The 18,211-nt window shown below is 42.6% G+C and overlaps 1 protein-coding gene across 1 annotated transcript in view; it reads right to left on the reverse strand.

Moving 5' to 3' along the window:
- The window catches only part of wwox (WW domain containing oxidoreductase), a 161,303-nt gene that overhangs the window by 108,524 nt on the left and 34,568 nt on the right, over positions 1 to 18,211 (reverse strand). The window contains exons 6-7 of the mRNA XM_061722046.1: positions 6,258 to 6,346; positions 2,316 to 2,501 (exon numbers count right to left, since the gene is read on the reverse strand). Of these exons, the coding sequence (XP_061578030.1) occupies positions 2,316 to 2,501; positions 6,258 to 6,346 (275 nt within the window). The remainder of the gene's footprint in view (positions 1 to 2,315; positions 2,502 to 6,257; positions 6,347 to 18,211) is intronic.

Raw genomic sequence — 18,211 nt, forward strand, 5'->3', positions numbered from 1 at the left:
TTAAAGACAACGTTTCTCCATCTCCATAATATCGCAAAGATTAGGATCATCCTCTCACAGAGTGATGCTGAAAAACGTATTCACGCATTTGTGACTTCCCGACCAGATTACTGTAATATATTATTAGCAGGATGTCCAAGTAATTCTCTGAATAGCCTCCAACTGATCCAAAATGGTGTGAGTGCTGACAGGAATCGGAAAGAGAGATCTGATAGTGCTTTATGTTCCTAACAGAGCTCTCCGTTCTCAGAGTGCAGGTTTACTCAGAGTTCCCAGAGTATCCAAGTGTAGATTTGGAGGACGGGCCTTCTGCTATCAGGAACCATCACTATGGAACCAAATTCCAGTTTGGGTTAAGGAGGCTGACACCACCTCCACCTTTAAAACCAAACTTAAAACATTTCTGTTTAGTAAAGCCTATAGTTAGTGTAAACTAGGGTGCCAGGGCCAGTAGTCATAGCTGCAGCTACAGGACAGAACTAGAGCAGCTCGTCTTAAACATAACTTTAGCGTAGATGTGCTACTATAGACCTAGGCTGCGGGGGGACTCCAACTGAGTGGTACCCCTCAGGCCTTTTGCTCTCCTCTCCTTCTCTTTCCTTTCGTCAGCTCAGTCCACAGTTATTAATTGGAAGCATCTCATTAGCATAATTGTGCTCCATTATTCTTGTAGTTTGTTGTGCTGGTCTGCCCCTCATTTTCTCTTCCATGCATGTTTGGAGGCCAGATCTTCCAGAGCTGCATGCTGACCTGCAGTCCCACACTCTGACCATCCCAGTGTTTGCTGTCTACACCTGATTATATAGTCATCTCTGTAGTACAGCAGCTGACCATAAAACTTGTAGTTTTCCAGCTAACGGATAATTAACACTAATATAGCTTGTCTTTTGAACCTTTGGCAATGTATCTGTGCCTCTCCTCTCTCTGTTCTTCATTCTTCCTTTCTATTCTGTTTTCTCTTTTCCTGCTCTGCCCAGCTGGCCTTCAGCAGGAGAGTCCCCCCTTATGAGCCAGGACCAGGTTTCTTCCCTCCTCAAGGGGAATTTGTCTTTCCCACTCTTTGGTTTAAGGTTTTTCTCCCACTAGTGGAGTTTTTACCTTTTTTATAGTTGCTCGGGGGGGTCATGTTCTGGGTCTCTGGAAAGCGCCTAGAGACAACTTGCGTTGTAGTAGATGCCATATAAATAAAACTGAATTGAGAAGAATTGAATTGCATTATTTTCACTACTTATTGGTAAATGGTAAATGGCTTACACTTATATAGCGCTTTCCAGCTGTACTCCTACAGCCCCAAAGCGCTTTACACTGGAGACATTCACCCACACATGCACACATTCACACACCGGTCGTTGGCGGAGCTGCCACACAACGCCGCTGGCCTGACAACCGGGAGCAACCGGGGGATTCAGTGTCTTGCCCAAAGACACTTTGGTGGACACAGGCGGAACTAGGGTTTGAACCACTGAACTTCAGGCTCATGGGCGAACGCTCTACCAACTGAGCCACCTACCCCCTATTGTCATTAAGACCCCGTCCACACGTAGCCGGATATCTGCGGATATCTGCTAAACCGGAGATATTTTCCTACGTTTGGACCTGTCATCCACACGAAAACGCAAATAAACGAAGGTTTAAAAAAACTCCGGGCAAAGTGAAGATTTTTGAAAACTCCGTTTATGTAGATGCGTGTAGACAGAGACAACCGGAGTTTTGCGTTTTCGAACGTCACATTATGCGCCAAAACAACAACAAATCTGCTCTGACGTGCGACTTTTGTTTACTACAGAACTACAGATGATCCAGCATCTGTTCTCCAAGCTATTTATTAAATAAATGGTCTCTGGTCTTGACACCGTTACACCGACGCAGAGCCTACGCCGTAGGGTACGCGGCGACGCGCACTGTACGGTGTAGGGCCCGCGGAGCCCCCACGGAGCCCCCGCGGAGGAGCCGCGGAGGTGCAGCTTCCCCGGGAGCCGCAGATGATCTACAGGTTAGAATGCTTATGAATGTGGTCGAAAACGCAGATCTTCGGTTATGTGTGGAAGGGTTTTTTTTAAAAAACGATGTAATGTGGATGCAAATTTTTTTATAAACGGAGGGGGGAAATATTCGTTTTTAAAAATACCCGGCTACGTGTGGACGGGGTCTAAGAGTCAATTTGGATGATACCTCGTCCACCATGCACCTCCTGCTTTTCACTTACCAAATTATATCTAACCCTTTTTGCGGTAAAGAAGATTATAAGTCTGTTCATTAGAACCAGAGACTCACAGATACAAAACTACGTATTCCACCAAACTGATTGACCTTACCTGTGAGACTCTGAAGAGACCACCACCACTCGGGCAGGGACTGAACGACGGAGGACGTCCTGCAGGGACTGCACCAGGAGGAAGTGACCCAGATGACAGACCTGGAAAGTTAATTCCAGGCCATCCTCCGTCAGGGTCCAAGGCTGGGTGCACACTGCTGCATTACACACCAGAATATGCAGAGGCCTATTGGATGAGGAAGGGAAAAAAAACGTGTTTGATTAATTATGAAGTAAAAACTTTTTTTAAGTCAATTTTCATATCATATTAAGCTAAACAGAAAGAAGTGTGATAGAGAGGGAGGTAAAATCCGACAGAGGAAACAGGCTGTCTCATTCCTGAGCGAGGCAGACTTCAGAGGTCTAAAGAGCCAGAGCATCACTAATGCTGATATGATACGCAGGTTTCCAGTGATACTCCCCGTGGCTACACAGGCACTGTTGATACTGAATACGGCTGGCTGGAATCCAAGCACAACAACACAGTGAAAAGCAGTCTCAAACCATTTCAACACACACGGGTGGTGAGAGTAACAAGTGTTGATACAGGCCGTGTGTAACTACTGTAGAGTAACCAAACCCACCAACACATTGACTAGGCCAGGCGGAACAGATCAAAGGAAAGGCATGCACAACTCCTGATGCGTTAAGCCATTGACTTCATTAAAGGCCTATTTAAGAAAGAAAAAAAAAAAAGACCCGAGTGGTACAGGAGGAAGATTGCTAGATTGGTCGGGGCAGTAGGAGATCCTTGTCGGTGACAGCGACGCTCGAGCGAGCCCAAAACCACAGTAACACAGCCGAACAATCCAAACACACCCCACCAATTTTTAATTTCTTCCATTAGAATTAATTATGAGGCCGAAGGCAATTTGTGTACCCTGTGTTTAAGACTGCCTACTGGATTAATTAAAAACTGGATGCTGGAAAATTAATGTGTGAATTGTTATGCCTTTCTATAATGAGCCATCCCATGCTATTAAATAGTAGTGTACTGTACGATCACCTTCAGGCCTCCGAACACACAAGGTTCATTAAAGTGCACAAACCTAGGCACGAGTCAACTTACAGAATGCTGACCTCAGCACATCACGAACACACCAGCAGAGATATTTAAATTTTTACTCCAAAATACAAAGAAAAATGAGGGAGCCTGACTTAATAGTTTGAAGGGAAAACACAAGTTTAAATAGACAACCTCTATAACCTGACAAAACAAGATAGAAAGGCAAAAGTTGCTGTGACTTCAAGTTTTTCTCCAAAATTGCTCTCTGCTTAAATAAAAGCAAATCACATTTGTTGTTTTTGGCCCAGCGCTCCTCTGCCTAATAGAGTGTGAAGTACAGTATCATTGTGAAACACAAGGCCAAACTCTTGGCTCAGTCCCCAAAGTGCCCACTAGGGGCCTCACAGTTACAGCACAGGCATGAACTCCTGACCTAACTTTTTAACCTTTTTTCGCTAAAGCTGTTATTCTAAACTAATCCTCATGCCAGTGGCGCCTCTTAGGGAATTAAATGTTGTGACCTGATTCAGTAAAGACAGAGGGGCAAAAGCCACATGTCACTCAAAGTATATCTCAAATTTATGATCAAAAACTCGCCTAACCAACTTTTCTCTGGCAAGCAGAGAATTTCCCCCACACAACTCGGACGGCCCTCTGGTGAGTCTGCTTGTAATGTAAAAGGCCTGTTAATTCAACTGCCCACCAGTTAGTCCCTCTCTCATAAGCGCAGGCCTAATGAATGTCTTTAATAGGCCTATTGCAGCCACACCACAGTCCCTCTCTCCACATTAAGACCTCACACAACACTATGCGCACTGTGCAATCTCAGCGCTGGTCAAACGAGGGTGTTAACTACCAAACAGGGAGACATCCGTTTATATATTTACTTTAAATAACCCCCGCGGGTATGACCCCTGACCTCTATGATAATGTGGGCCAGCAGGAAGAGATTGCCTGTGTGAGCTGAGCTCAGACTAGTGGTCATTAACGCTGCACTTTATTGGAAACTGGGAAACTGGCAACACACATCCAGCATGAATATGTGAGCGCACCTAATTCTGACCCATATTTAAACCCATAAACCAGAAATGGATGCTTGTAAAACGTGAAAATATTCACCCGAAAATGACCATAATGCTAATAAACGGTGATGTGCCCTTACTTTGTGTGTCTGTACATTACAACTATTACACACATAATGGGCTTGAATTTAGAGCTGAATAAAAGAGGGAGAAAAAAAAAAATCACAACTTAGAACAAATTGCATGTATTAATTATGGACCATTCAGTAGAAAATGTATTAGACTTTTCTGTCAGTACTGTCCTTCATCAATTACATCCCAATGAAATCGTGCTGCATTCAACAATATCAATATCCAGGTAATTTCATTTCAAAGGACAGGCAATTAAAGCAGAATCGGGGTCAATGGAACACAAAGCACCGTGAAAGCCACTGACTTAAGCACTTAAAAGCAAAGGAGTGAGAAACGAGAGAACGAAAAGAAACAGACTGATTACATTTCACCTGTCAATGACACAACGCAGCAGCGTTATTGTGCACGCGTGTCTGAACATGTGTTCACAAATATGCATGTGTATGTGCGTGTGTGTTTATGCATCTGCATACAGAGCCGCCTGAGTGCATCTGTGCATACACATACAGTATGTGTGTGTTGTGTTTGCGGCTCCTGTGTGTGTTGTGCCTGAAGATATACGTGCAGTAATAGAGTGGTGGTAGACTCAGACAGCTGCCCAGTGCCATTCACAGCTCAGAGCTCCCAGCCTCCACTCTGCTCTGCTCGCCTTCTGATGAGAATTAATGTACTCTGACGTCCCTTGGGAGTCCCAGAACCCCCCCCCCTCCCCAAAAGCACAGCTAATGAAGAAATACAACCTTGCCAAAATACTGACGTACAGGGAGAGTGACATAGACAGACACAGAGACAACATAAAAGAGAGAGAGAAAGATGGGAAGCTGCGGCACATAGGAACATTTGCAAAAAGGGGGCATGCAAAAGAAAAGAAAATCTCTGAGATTACTTACAGCAAACAAAAGCACTAAAAGGAAGCACAGCTACTTCTATGTGTGAATTGGGAGGAAATTATGGGATAAAGAGCGAAGGAAGCCACCGTGAGATTTGGCTGTGACCCAAAACACGTGTCCTGGATGGCCATACCCTGCCCCAGGGCTGCTACGGGCGATGACTGCCCTGCCTCTCCCCAAGGGGCTCCCTTGACACCAACATCCACCCCCATACACACACACACACACACACACACACACACACACACACACACACACACACACACACACACACACACACACACACACACACACACACACACACACACACACACACACACACACACACACACCCCTCTGCCTAGAAACCTGCGTGTGGATGAGCAGTACAGATGACAGAATTCATGACCCCAAAATAGCAACCGAACAACCAACCAGCAGACGCATAACGCGCACAGTTAGAGCTGACCACCACAAAATAAACAACAGAACGCGTCCCAAACCAATGTCAAGCTTATCGACGCAAACGCACACACTCCAGAGGCCTCGTCCATATGGCGTCCGTCAGTAACAGTAATTTAAGATGCCCTTTAAGTGTGGTATTATAGCAGGGGATTAATACAGAGATGCGTTATAACAAAATACACTGTTTAATTGCATAGAATATAAACAGTGTCAGTGTCAAAATCTGTGTCTTTATTTCTGTAAATGTTTTTTTTTGTCTTTTATCTTCATGATTTGTCTTTTTAAATTCTTGAATATTTTTTTTTTTTTTTATCTCAGATATAAATAAAAATCTCCTGGAGTTTTGGCTGTCCTCTGTCTTGTCCTATCCAAACATCCGTGAGAATATAAAACCTTCAGAAAGGGGGAGGACACCAACACCCAGAATTGATATTGTGGTTTGTACTTACAGTTTCTTGGCTTTGAAAGACTCTGCGAATTCCCTGACACTGCGAAGAGAGGCCAGGTTGCACATCATGGCCTCAGCTTTTGCTTTGTGCTGGTGAGACAGAAAACACAAAAGAAACACTGTAACAGCCAGTAAATGAGTGAACCAACACGATCCCTGACATCACAAATAAGAGATTATTCTTCATCATTACTGTCCTTCAGAGGCAAGCTCAGCGGGGAAAAAAACCCAAAACATATTGTTATTATTTTAAATGATCCAATGTTTTCAGTCCCCTAAAACAGGAAATGTAAATGGCACACATACTGTAGCATCTCTCGCCTAATAATCCCTCCTGGAAAAGAGCGAGCGTTTTAACAAAAGAGGACTTAGTTGTATAGTACTAAATCACATCAAAGTAATCTTAAGGCACTTTACACAGAAAACACACAAAGTCTGCAAAGTTTAATAAATACAATCCAATTAAGTCAAATTCATTATAATCTCATTTTAATCCAAGGATAAGAAACCCTGGGTGCTTGATTTGTCTTTCCTTTCTCGACTAATAAAAACACACACACAAGAATAATGGTTCTAGTTTTAGTCCTAACGGCTCTTTCGGTGCGCTTTTTCAAAACAGGACCTGTGTGTTCTGAATTCAGTATTTCTTAACGCTTGTGGGTGACCTTGTGCACAACTTTGTTGACGAGTCAGTTGACTGATGAATATGACTTAAAGAATTTAATCATCCAGCCTGGCACAGAAGACAAAAAACAGAGTCAAACTTTATACTTTTGTATATTTTAAATTCCCTTATCTATAAGTTGCATCTTAAATATAGACCTCAGAAGGAGCCTGCATCTTGAAAATGAGTGATAATGGAAAGGTAGCTTGTTGTAGGTAAGTGGGTAATAAGTTTTTGTGTGTGATGGAAGGTGACAGAGCATCATCATCACCTCGTTTTTCTGCGCTACGTCCTTTATTTCTCCAGAATAGCGAATCGAAACTGCTGGCCAACGCAGCACATTGTTTCTGAAAGTGCAGCAAAGTCTTAAAGAAACTGTGCCTGTGTGTTCTCACTGCGCAGCGTGCGTGTGTGCGTGTGTGTTTGCAGGTATGTGTGGCTCCTCTTACACCATATGTTGGGAGACAGGGTGAGGATAGGACAGCAGCAGAGAAAGATAAATGACTTAAGAAGTGAATGCATAGCTGCATTTACACACTGGAGAAGACAGGCTAAATATTCATCATCCTTTCCATCCCACTGTAGCATTCTGCTAAAGGTCAAAAGGCTCCAGTAGAGACGCATGCAGGGCCAGAAGGGGCAAATCTCTTTAATGACAGAATACAACCATGTTTGTCAAATGTATCAACTAGGAACATTTTCTCTCCTACCTCATCTTTATCAGCGCAACCTCTCAAAAAACAATCTGCTTTCAATCAATCTACCTACTCTGTATGAGCTCCCGTAGGACCTTGGCATATGTTAGAATGGCTTAGCGTAAGGGCATGGAGCATGCAGTGAGACTGAGCAATGCTGGACCCAGGAGGCAGAGCATCCCTCATGCTCTGGTCTCTATGTTCTGCTCTCTCCTGCGTCCTGCCAGCCGCCCCTGAGGACTCCTGCAAGCTCACATTCCACTTGGAAGATCGTTCAGCGCTCCACCCGCCATCGCAACCACCAAAGCTGCCACCGCATCCACCACGGCTGCCGCTCCTGTGTCAAACTTTCCCCACTGATATGATCTCCTGTCTGTGGGCGTTATATTGGAATGTCTTCCCTCTGCATGTCTGCCTCTGCAGAGCCAAGTATATGTGACACTCGCAGCATGGACACTCCACAGAACTATGAGCCCAATGACAACAAAGGGTTAAACATACCTTTTGATGGAAATGTGATTCTTCAGGCATTTTACAGACAACTTAACTGCCCCAGGGTGTGTTTATATATTCATGCGCAGGCATACGCATGCCCACACATGCACACAACAAATCCAATGTTGTGACTCAAGGGTAAAACCACGCTATCACACCATTATCTATGCCTGAATTATTCTCTTGATGCCACTCTATACCATTATATGGATCCTATTACAGATCATTAAAGGGCTGATTATGACTATTATAGATATGATTATAGGGTACCTGCTTATATGATCTGCACACAGCAGTAATCACAGGTGAGAGGAGACAACTGTCTAATTTAATGGCTTGTATGTGCAATATGAATATATACTTCTCGACACTTTCAGACACTTCACTAGATGCATAAATGCACTTATTTGGTAGTATGATGCATATGACTGCAAATATTTAACTGTAAGAAAGAAAAGGGAGGGATTCGGTCCAAACAAGGTCAGGACAGGTAGCAGTGAGATAATTAACAGGCCACTTTAAGGCCTCCTCAACAGGATAGCTCTCCATGTGCGTGTGACCAGCAGAGAAGATGAAAGCAGGTGTCTGGTTGACAAACACATACTCGCTTCCCTAGAGACATGGAGGAAAGGGGAAGGAGACATGGAGTAATGGGAGACCGGGGTTGGGGGGGGGGGGGGGGGTGTTTAAGAGGGGCCACTGGAGCAAATCCAGCAGGGAGAAGGTGAGCAGCCTGCTTGCCCGCCCGCCAACCCTCCCCCTGCAGATTGAAGTCTTGCGAAGAAAATAAAGTTTATTGCCTGGAAAAGAGAGGGGGGGGGGAGCATGTAAAAAGCATTAAAGCGATGGAGGTGAACAATTAGACAGATGGCCAGGTTTTGGAAGGAGAAGAAGAAAAAAAAGGGCAGAAAAAGACAGGCAGAACGCACAGACGCAATCGTTCAGGGTTTTTATGAGGACCTGACAACTCCTGGTCTCTTCAAGGGCGAAGGAAAAGTGAAAGGCAGCGAAGCCTCTCTGGTTAACTCTGGAGCAATCGCTGAGTATGCAACACCACAGAGCTCAGCTTACGGTGATAGAGCTTACTGCCCCCAGCTACACGCAACCTATCGTGCCATCTAAAACCAAAAGGCTAATTATGAGTGAAACACATCTAAATAAGCTAAGCGGCTAAAAAAAAAAAAAAACAGAAACTGCTGCAAACTTTGTATCCTCATGACTGCACACCTGCAAATAGTTCACAACGGCAATCGCCAAGGTCAGTGCAGAGGCAGCGTGGACATCTGATGCCTCCGCCCTCAGCTTCGACCACCACCTTCAAACTGCACCTCCAGCCACCCGCCCAACAGAACAGCTGCCTTCAACCGTTTTTTTTTTTCATTTCACCTTAAGGAAGAATGGAAGGATATAGTCAACCTTTTCCTGAGTGAGTGGAGGATGTTGGCCATTGCAGAGGTATACTCTTGGCCTCCGCTGGTGTTTTCCCATGCATGCTTGGAAATGACGTGGTCCCTGCTCTGGTGAAAGATCGAGAAGGAGTGGAGGACAGAGGGGGAAGCGCTCTAATACAATTATAAATGGGGCCATCCAATCCAATAAAAGGAAGAAGTATTAGAGCAGGGGAGCCCCATCCTGTTCAATAAGACACTGGACCACTCTACTAACTGTTAAAATACACACATGTAGGTGTACCCACACACACGTACACAGGTACACACACTTTGCTGACCCCTTTAATAGCACAGCAGCCACCCCTAATGGACGCAAGCAAGTGGAACCGCCAAATAATACACTGTCTTAATGCACTAGGCTCAATCTCATCCCCCACTCCCCTTATCCTTCTCAGCCTTCACTCTCATACTTTAACCCCTACTTCCATCTTCCCTCACCTTGTGCTACTCACCATCTCAGCCCCCCCCACCCCCCACCCCCCCCATAGATCACCAAAGCAGGGCCAACACTTAAAGGAATCAAAAGTACCCCGGTATACCAAACACTTACCCTGCAGACCCTGATTAACACGTCAGCCATGAAGCAGAGACAGAAAAAAAGAGGTACCACTCATATAACATCATGTGGTTTCTCTCCCTGTGAATATGAGGCTGTTAATATCAATACAAAGAGAGAGCATCCATGGATGTATGTTAACCAGCAGGTGCAGGGGTAGGGGTTTGTAATGGCGATGAAAGTGAATGAGCAGGGAAGACACCATGTGAAAAGGGCACCTTATAAAAGCAATTAGAGAAATGACTTTGAGCCCCTCTTCTTGCTCTGTAGATTAGCACAGGCCTCGGAGGGAGTAACGCACAGGAACTCAGATATCTGTGACCTTGTCTGCAACACACCTGGCTAAATTGGTCATCAGCTTTTAAGACTCATATCTCATATCATATACGTATGTATATATATATATATATATATATATATATATATATATATATATATATATATATATATATATATATTAGCAAAACGAGAAAGAGAAAGGGGAGAAAAAGCAGAATGTGCAGGTCGTATATCATCCTGTCACAATTATGACGTTTGTTCATAAATACCAACCAGTCTCCTCTCCACCTGGCTAAGTCACATGCGCTTGAGCACTCGCCACACACCAACAAAGAAACTCAGCACGTGCAGTGAGCGCACATGCACGCTGCAAATAAATAAAAACATGCACTTCAGGCTGGGTGCCTGAGAGGCCTGAGAACTGACCTCAACGCAGCAACCAACAGACTGAGCACACACTCATGCAACATGCATTCGAGCACCCAACACAGAAATGAATGCATACGCTCCGGACATTACAAACACAAACCCCGCACAAACAAACAAATGCACACATACTCATATACACTATCCCTTGCGCTCCGACGTGCACACACACTGCAATTAATAGGGAGGCAGGTCTCTGGTGAGGAAGAGAAAGTGCCTGTTCAGCACATACAGGCAGAATATGCAATTTCCTCCAGTTAAGTCTGTATTAAATTGATTTCTTCTTTCTCTGACACGGACTGGGTTTTTCCCTCTAATGAAAGCTGGATAATCTACAGGTTTTCCCTTTCCTGAAATCAAGTTACAAATCAAGCAATTGCAGGGGCAGATATGGGAAAGGTGAAGGAAGGACATGGGATGATTTTCCAGATGAGAAACATGAAGAATGAGGCACATACGTGCTGATACTCTTAACATGGACATCGGGGGCATCTGACACACACAAAGTCACACACGGGGAGGAAAAAGGCCAGGTCATAGTTTAATGCTGACATTTTTTTTCACTGACATACTAAGGGCAGTGTATGTCAGTAATTTGTAATGAATTAAAAGCATTAATTAGTAAACACTTCAGTTATTTAGTCGCTCACTTGAATCTGTTTGCAGAGAAACACTAATAATCCCAAGAAAAACACAGGAAGAAGGACTTAAAAAGAAAAAGGCAATTAATTTATTCAATAAGAACAGAGAATTGATTTTTGCTTTGTTGAATAAGAGCAACAATTAAATCTAAACATACTCCATTACAACACCTCTGCTGAAAATGGAATATTATTGATTATTAGCGGTTATATGTACTTTAAATAAACAAAAGTAGTCATGATGAAGATAAAAAGGAAGGATTATTGCATTTTATAACACTTATGCATTAATGCTCAAGCACAGTTTTACTGTTATAGCCCGCGGAGGTGAAGCTTTTTTTAAGTACTATGAGCTGCTGTTTCATACAATTTACTGTACAGTGTTGTATTATATTGTATATCCTCATTAGCGGTCTCAATAATGTTAAATATATATAAAATGGTTAAACTGTCAAATAAATTTAGCACACTGTAATTGTGATCTACCAACTTTCTCTTCAAAAATATCCCGCTTCTTTTCATTGTTTCTACTAATAAGAGCAAAAATTAAAATGATATAAAAAAGTCAAACATTCTTTCAATGTCGTGAAGCACAAGATTCAATACAGCCGATATCAAACAACACAATACTGCAACTGATTAAAATGTATCGCTCTTATGAAAAAAATGAATAAATAACAATAAATATAGAACTCTAACTGTAAATCAAAAGTTGTGCAAAAACTATAATTTAATTAGAAATAACTATCAACTGAATGAAACTGTAAATTTAATCAGATTAGATGACCATATAAAAATTGTGCAAAGAATAATAAATAAAAATAAATAACTTTACAGGGTTTGCCATGCACAGTACTCTAGTTAGCTTACACAAAATATTACAGTCTGATAAAAATCGGACAAATTATTAAAACGTCCCACTAAAACAAAAAAAATGGATGTACTCTTTGAGGTGCATGAATATACCATAAAAGGAAGTTCAAAAATGATTTAGCTTGAATCAAAAAGTAAACTTGAGGCAAAAAGCCTCATAATGTATAATCATAGTTGTTTTTTTTTCTCAACCTTTCAAAAAAGACAGGTCAGAAAAAGAGAAAACTAAGGGGAGAGGAAAAGAGAGGGATGGCGCTCAAGACAGACACTGAGAGAGAGAGACAGAGATGGGAAATGAAAAGGACACGGCGGTCATCATAATTGCAGAGTTTGCTTTTCGGATGCAGACAGACCAGGGCCATGGGGCCTGAGGCACATATCAGATTCCACACAAACACACACACACACACACACACACACACACAAACATACACATGCGCCCAATATAGACCAACATGCACACAGAATACTCCACAGCCAGCTGGTTCAAGTGTTTTCATTACAGCAAAGGACAGCTAACACGGTTCTAAAAGTCTTTGTGAGGAATAAATGCTGGATATAGACGGTCTTCTGGCAGTATCACGTTTTCAAGACCAACTGTTCTATACATGTCGGCATTTCTATGTCTGTAAGTGTGTGTGTGTGCGCCTCTCACTTTCTGCCTCAACTCTGCCTCTCCTCCTCTTCATCCAGGGCAGAGCCTGATCACATTTACATTAAAAAGTGATGGGGATTTAAATAATGTGTCTATGTTCTCAGAAAGACATCAAGAGATTTTCATCTTCCTCTCCTCTTCCTCTCTGTCTCTTCTTCTCCATTTCCTCACCCTCTCCTGCTACTATCTCCCCCCTCATCGCACCCACTCTATCTCCGCCAGATTCGCAGACAGTGCACATTTTCTGCATGTCTTCAGTGTAACCGATACCCCTAACAACCAGGATTTTAATGTGATCCATATTGCTCCCTAATATTTCAGATCTACGAATAAGCACTGGCAATTACATATTTACACCCAACTTATTTTGCAATTCTGCACAGGGACTTTAGCGTCTGGCTGAACGACACAAGCAGACTTAGAAGCTGATTACATTGTGGTTAGATTACAATAAAAAGAAGGAGAAAAACTCCAAGACCTGTGCACTATAGTTTATATACACAACTTTCTCTTTGGGGGCGTCAGCAATAAAGCTCCACTCTCTCAAGTACAAAATAATGTGTTCTTTTCAAGTGCAGCAGTAATGTGATTGCTCTATCTAAACCTGCTAGTTTTACACTGTTTAATTTCTCCTGCAATGCTCATGACTTGTACCATCTCTGTATCCTGAGGCCTGGTAAAGCACTAAAAAACACTGGCAGGAAAGCATGCATTTACTCAAGCGTACACTGTTGTAGTGAATGCACACTGCTATGCAAAGATAATAAATTAAGCCTCTTTGATTTGGTTACCAAGCCCTTTTTGTATCAGCTTTATAAAAACATAAGCATTGCATAATTGAATAAGAAAAGAATCGTGCAATTAAGAAACATGGAGGCCTTTGATGTGAGTAAGTGTATAAAAGGCCTTTTGATGAGGGAGTGTTTTACACTCCGCAGGGTCTGGTGTGCATTTTGATTAAAAACCCTTTTATTTGGCAAGATCTTAAGCTGCCTGCCATTTACAATTGTTACAATAGTTTTGTGTGGAAATAAAAGCAATTGCGCAATTATCTCTTTTTTAAAAAGGGAAAACTTGTTTTCTTGGATTAAATCATGAGGGTGGATATTGTCTTAGAATAACAAGTGGAACAAATGAATGAAAAGAAGACAAAATATGAAAAGGGGTAAAAAGCAGAGGTCATCTAATATGATTATCATTAGTATTATTTATTGTTGTGGTGCTTTTCAGACTCATAAACACGTTCAAGTGCAGCCATTCCAGCAGCATTTACGTGATCTACCCCGTCTTCCGATAAGGTCAGGCACTTATGCATTCTGCTAAAATGTTACACAGATCTGAATAATAGGATTCTCATCATGCGTCTTTAGCCCCTTGTTGCCTGGTAATAGCCCGAAAGACTCGTTGAACAATGTAATAAATGCACCACGTGACCTCGCCAAAGGCCGGGGGTCAGCAAGCTGCAGATTGTCAACGGAGCGCCAGCGTGACAGAGAATAAATGATACCTTGTAAACAAATTGAATTATTACTTTAATTCATGCAGTCTGATTCAATTTGCCGGAAGACGAGTCCTTCACAAGGGAGCAAAGGAGCGAAGGAATGACAGCAAGGAGGGAGGAGGGAAGAAAATGAGGACGTGGACACGCACCTTTTCCCACCATCACTCCATCCCACAATGGCTTTGGCTCCATTGAATGAAAGTAACTTTATTAACAGTTGAGACAATCTCACAAGGCCGCGTGCTGCTTTCTCCAGACAGCCAGTTTTTATTTAGTCTCTCACCTAAACGTATTAAGGTTGTGTTTAATTGAGTTCAAGCTGGACCACCAGGCCGACTTTCTGCACTTCTGAACTGAGTGACAATCAGCGGGATATGTAAATGGCTGCACAGACAGCACATATATAATCATTTTAAGGAGTTAAGAGTTTGGGGAGAAAACATACATAATAAACATACTGTGGGGGATGAAAACAAACTGAGAAAACACCTGAATTAAACATCAGTATTAAGTTTTGTCTATCAACCAAAGCTGCATTTGGTATCTCCTCAGTTTTGCTCCTTAATTCCATCAGAGTAATCCCACGTTATTGCCCTCTAACAGTACCCTAAACGGAAAATAAAAAGTTTGCTTCCCTCTAGCAGTGTATTACCAGGAAACAACAGGCCCTCTCCTCATTAAGTTATAGATATAAATGCTCCAAAGCATGAAATTACCCCCGAGCCTCCCTCTCCAAATAACCTGGTTTGCAAACAAATGATCCGAGCACAAGCAGTAAAAGGCAGATTATTAAAATAATAGTAGGGATTTAAATTTGCATCCACAGAACAATTCAGATAAAGGACTGTGCAATTACTCCTCCCCTCCTCCTCCCCTGTTCATTCCACCTTTCTACTGGCAAGCCCACAGCCCCCTCACACTTTATTATGTCCATCTGTTCTTTCTAAAAGACACATGCAGATTTCGATGACTTCAGGTGGGTCTGCAACTGTGGTCAAACAGGAGTCTGTCTGCAAAACCTTGTCTGGTATTTTTATTTTATTTTTTAAAGTGTATTCAGTTTGAACCCTTGGGATTTCTTATTCGCTTTCCATTCGACCCTGTCCCTTACACAGTATTTCTCTCTTACTTGATAAATATCTAATTTTATCCTGGGACAATAACAGTCCTTCGTCCTATGTTGCGGTAAATGGGGAGCGATGACAGAGTGAGGTGAGCAGGAACGGACGAGGCAGAGGGTGCTCAGGTCTGCATTACCTCTGAGTTATGGCCTCCATTTGCATCTCAATCAGCCTCTTCAAAGAGCCCACCACCTTGCTAACACCCCCATCACACCATAGCCACCCGAGGTAATCAGGGAGATTTAAGGGGGGACTGGCAGCCTACCGTGGGCACCCGCTGGCTGGGGTTCGCAGCTCATTCCCAAACCCCTGGTCTCACTAAGGGCCCTCTGGGCCACATTCAAACACTAGAGAATGGCAACACTTAACAAGACTGAGGAAGACCAAAATATACTAACAGCAAGAACTGGTCATAAAACAGAGGAGAAAACAAAGTACTCATGTGATTGCAATAGATCTTCCACCATAGATGTCTGGAAAAGTGTTCTGTAACCCTCACTGCCTCATTATAACTGAGGGGGGAAAAAAAACTGAAACTTGAACTTGTGACCTCAGGTAAGAACGTTTTATCTCAGAGCTGAAGATGCGACTGAAACCATCCCATAGCACTGCATCAAAACAGGCTCTCTAAAGTGTAATAAGAGTGCGTGCACCCACAAACAAGCACACGTACACGGCTACATGGTGTGATTTTCAGATAGCAAATGCTCCACTTGAGAGTCGCCCCTCTAGTTAGAACTGCCTTATGGCTGAACCCTGTTAAGGTATTATTACCTACAGTCAGGCCTATTGATATTGTGACTCCACCATCTGCTAACCTCCTTGTTACTGCCTGGACCCCACCACCGAGTCCTCTCTGACTGCATGCATGGCTTTTGTGTGTTTGTATCTAAGACCTTTGGGCTACAGAGTAGTCAAACTGTAGAAGACAAGAGGCTGAGGAGACTAATAAAGAAACACACTACACACCAGGGGCCTAATCAACTGCAAAGGGAACGTACCTATAGCTCCGGATGTCTCTTTTACAAAAACACTAAGGCCTGACCTCCCTCCACACTACTTACACTGATGAGACATCGCACAAAGGCTTTGTGAGTGAACCTTGTCGAAAAACAACACCGAAAGAGAAGGGCAAGACTTCAGCTGCACATACAGATGGTTCAGGTGAGCATGAGGAAAAGGGAAATCGGAGGAGAATGAAGACTGAACGTGGCGAGATCCTGAATGAGGAGCTGAGTTTCATATATAAGAATTAAAAAAAAAAAAAGGGAGTGGGCAACATTAATCAAAGTGTTCACCTAGTGGGCAGCCATATGGCAGATCAGCACGCCAACAGAGCAAACTTGCTGATCTTCAGTAAAGGAGTGCAATTAATTCCACTGGCTGCATTCATCTCTCCCTCACACACCGAAGGAAGGGAGTTAGAAAAGAAGGAGAGGGAACAGAGGAGGGTTTGTTATGACTCTTTACTCTTGCACTTCAACTCTCCTTTTTTCCCCTTTCTGAAGCAGAGGAATCAAATCCAGGTGATGAATGAGGTGGACACAAGGCCCTCAGGTAGCTCCTGTAGCGATGGTGAGGAAAAAGTGAGAAATTAGGAAGTTGAAAAGAATGTCATGAGGATCAGCTTAGTCTAAGTTTTTTTTTATGATTGCCTTCATTTTCTCTTGAAAGACTATTTCATAAATCAAAATAAAAGATTCTTTTGAATTTCGACTCATTAATGTTGACTTGAAGTGCGCACAAAATAAAAGTAAAGACAGCGCAATGCTTTTTCCAATCCACCATAATGACTGTAAGGCATGTAAAACACCTCTGGTCAAAAAAATAAAGCTTAATAAATACAATGTAAATCCCACTGTTTAAGCCTCTTAATAGTCTCTTAGCATTATCTACTCAAAGCAGTGCAAATAAAACACTGTGTCCAAGTCCAAAAAATGATTGTGGCATTCATAAAATTCTTTGTTAAAAGGCTGAAAATGAAAAAGGTTTATAATTTTTGGATCCAGATGCCAGAGACTGGGTATTTAAGTTCAACCTTTATGCACTTCAATCACAAAAATATGTAGATTCCCCTCAAAACCCAATATCGATCAAAATCTAGATTGAATTCTTTCTCTGGAAGATTAAACCAAAAACAATGCCTTTTTTTTTAATTAATCATTTATAATTTAATTAAAATGTAAATTAAGATGGAACAAGATAACGATAAGTGATGGAGTCATGTTCTCAATCATTTCCTTTTCTGTTGGATGGCAGGAGCTTTTAAAAGAAAAGATGGCAGTACACAAACACACACACACACACACACACACACACACACACACACACACACACACACACACACACACACACACACACACACACACACACACACACACATCATTGTGGCTCTCATACCTCTTTCAGTTTTATGTAAAATTAGCATCTCCCTTGGCTCTTAACAGAAGCTCATCTCCATTAGTTGCGACCTAGTAAAACTGGCTCCAAATGAGTAATGGATGCATTCCCCGGCCTCCCAACTATCCCATCCATACAAATATACTGCGTGTGCAATCTCATGTCCATCCCTAAGTCAGTGCATCCCATAGGCCCAGT

The sequence above is a fragment of the Cololabis saira genome, chromosome 5 (assembly GCF_033807715.1).
Source record: "Cololabis saira isolate AMF1-May2022 chromosome 5, fColSai1.1, whole genome shotgun sequence".
NCBI classification, from domain to species: domain Eukaryota; kingdom Metazoa; phylum Chordata; class Actinopteri; order Beloniformes; family Belonidae; genus Cololabis; species Cololabis saira.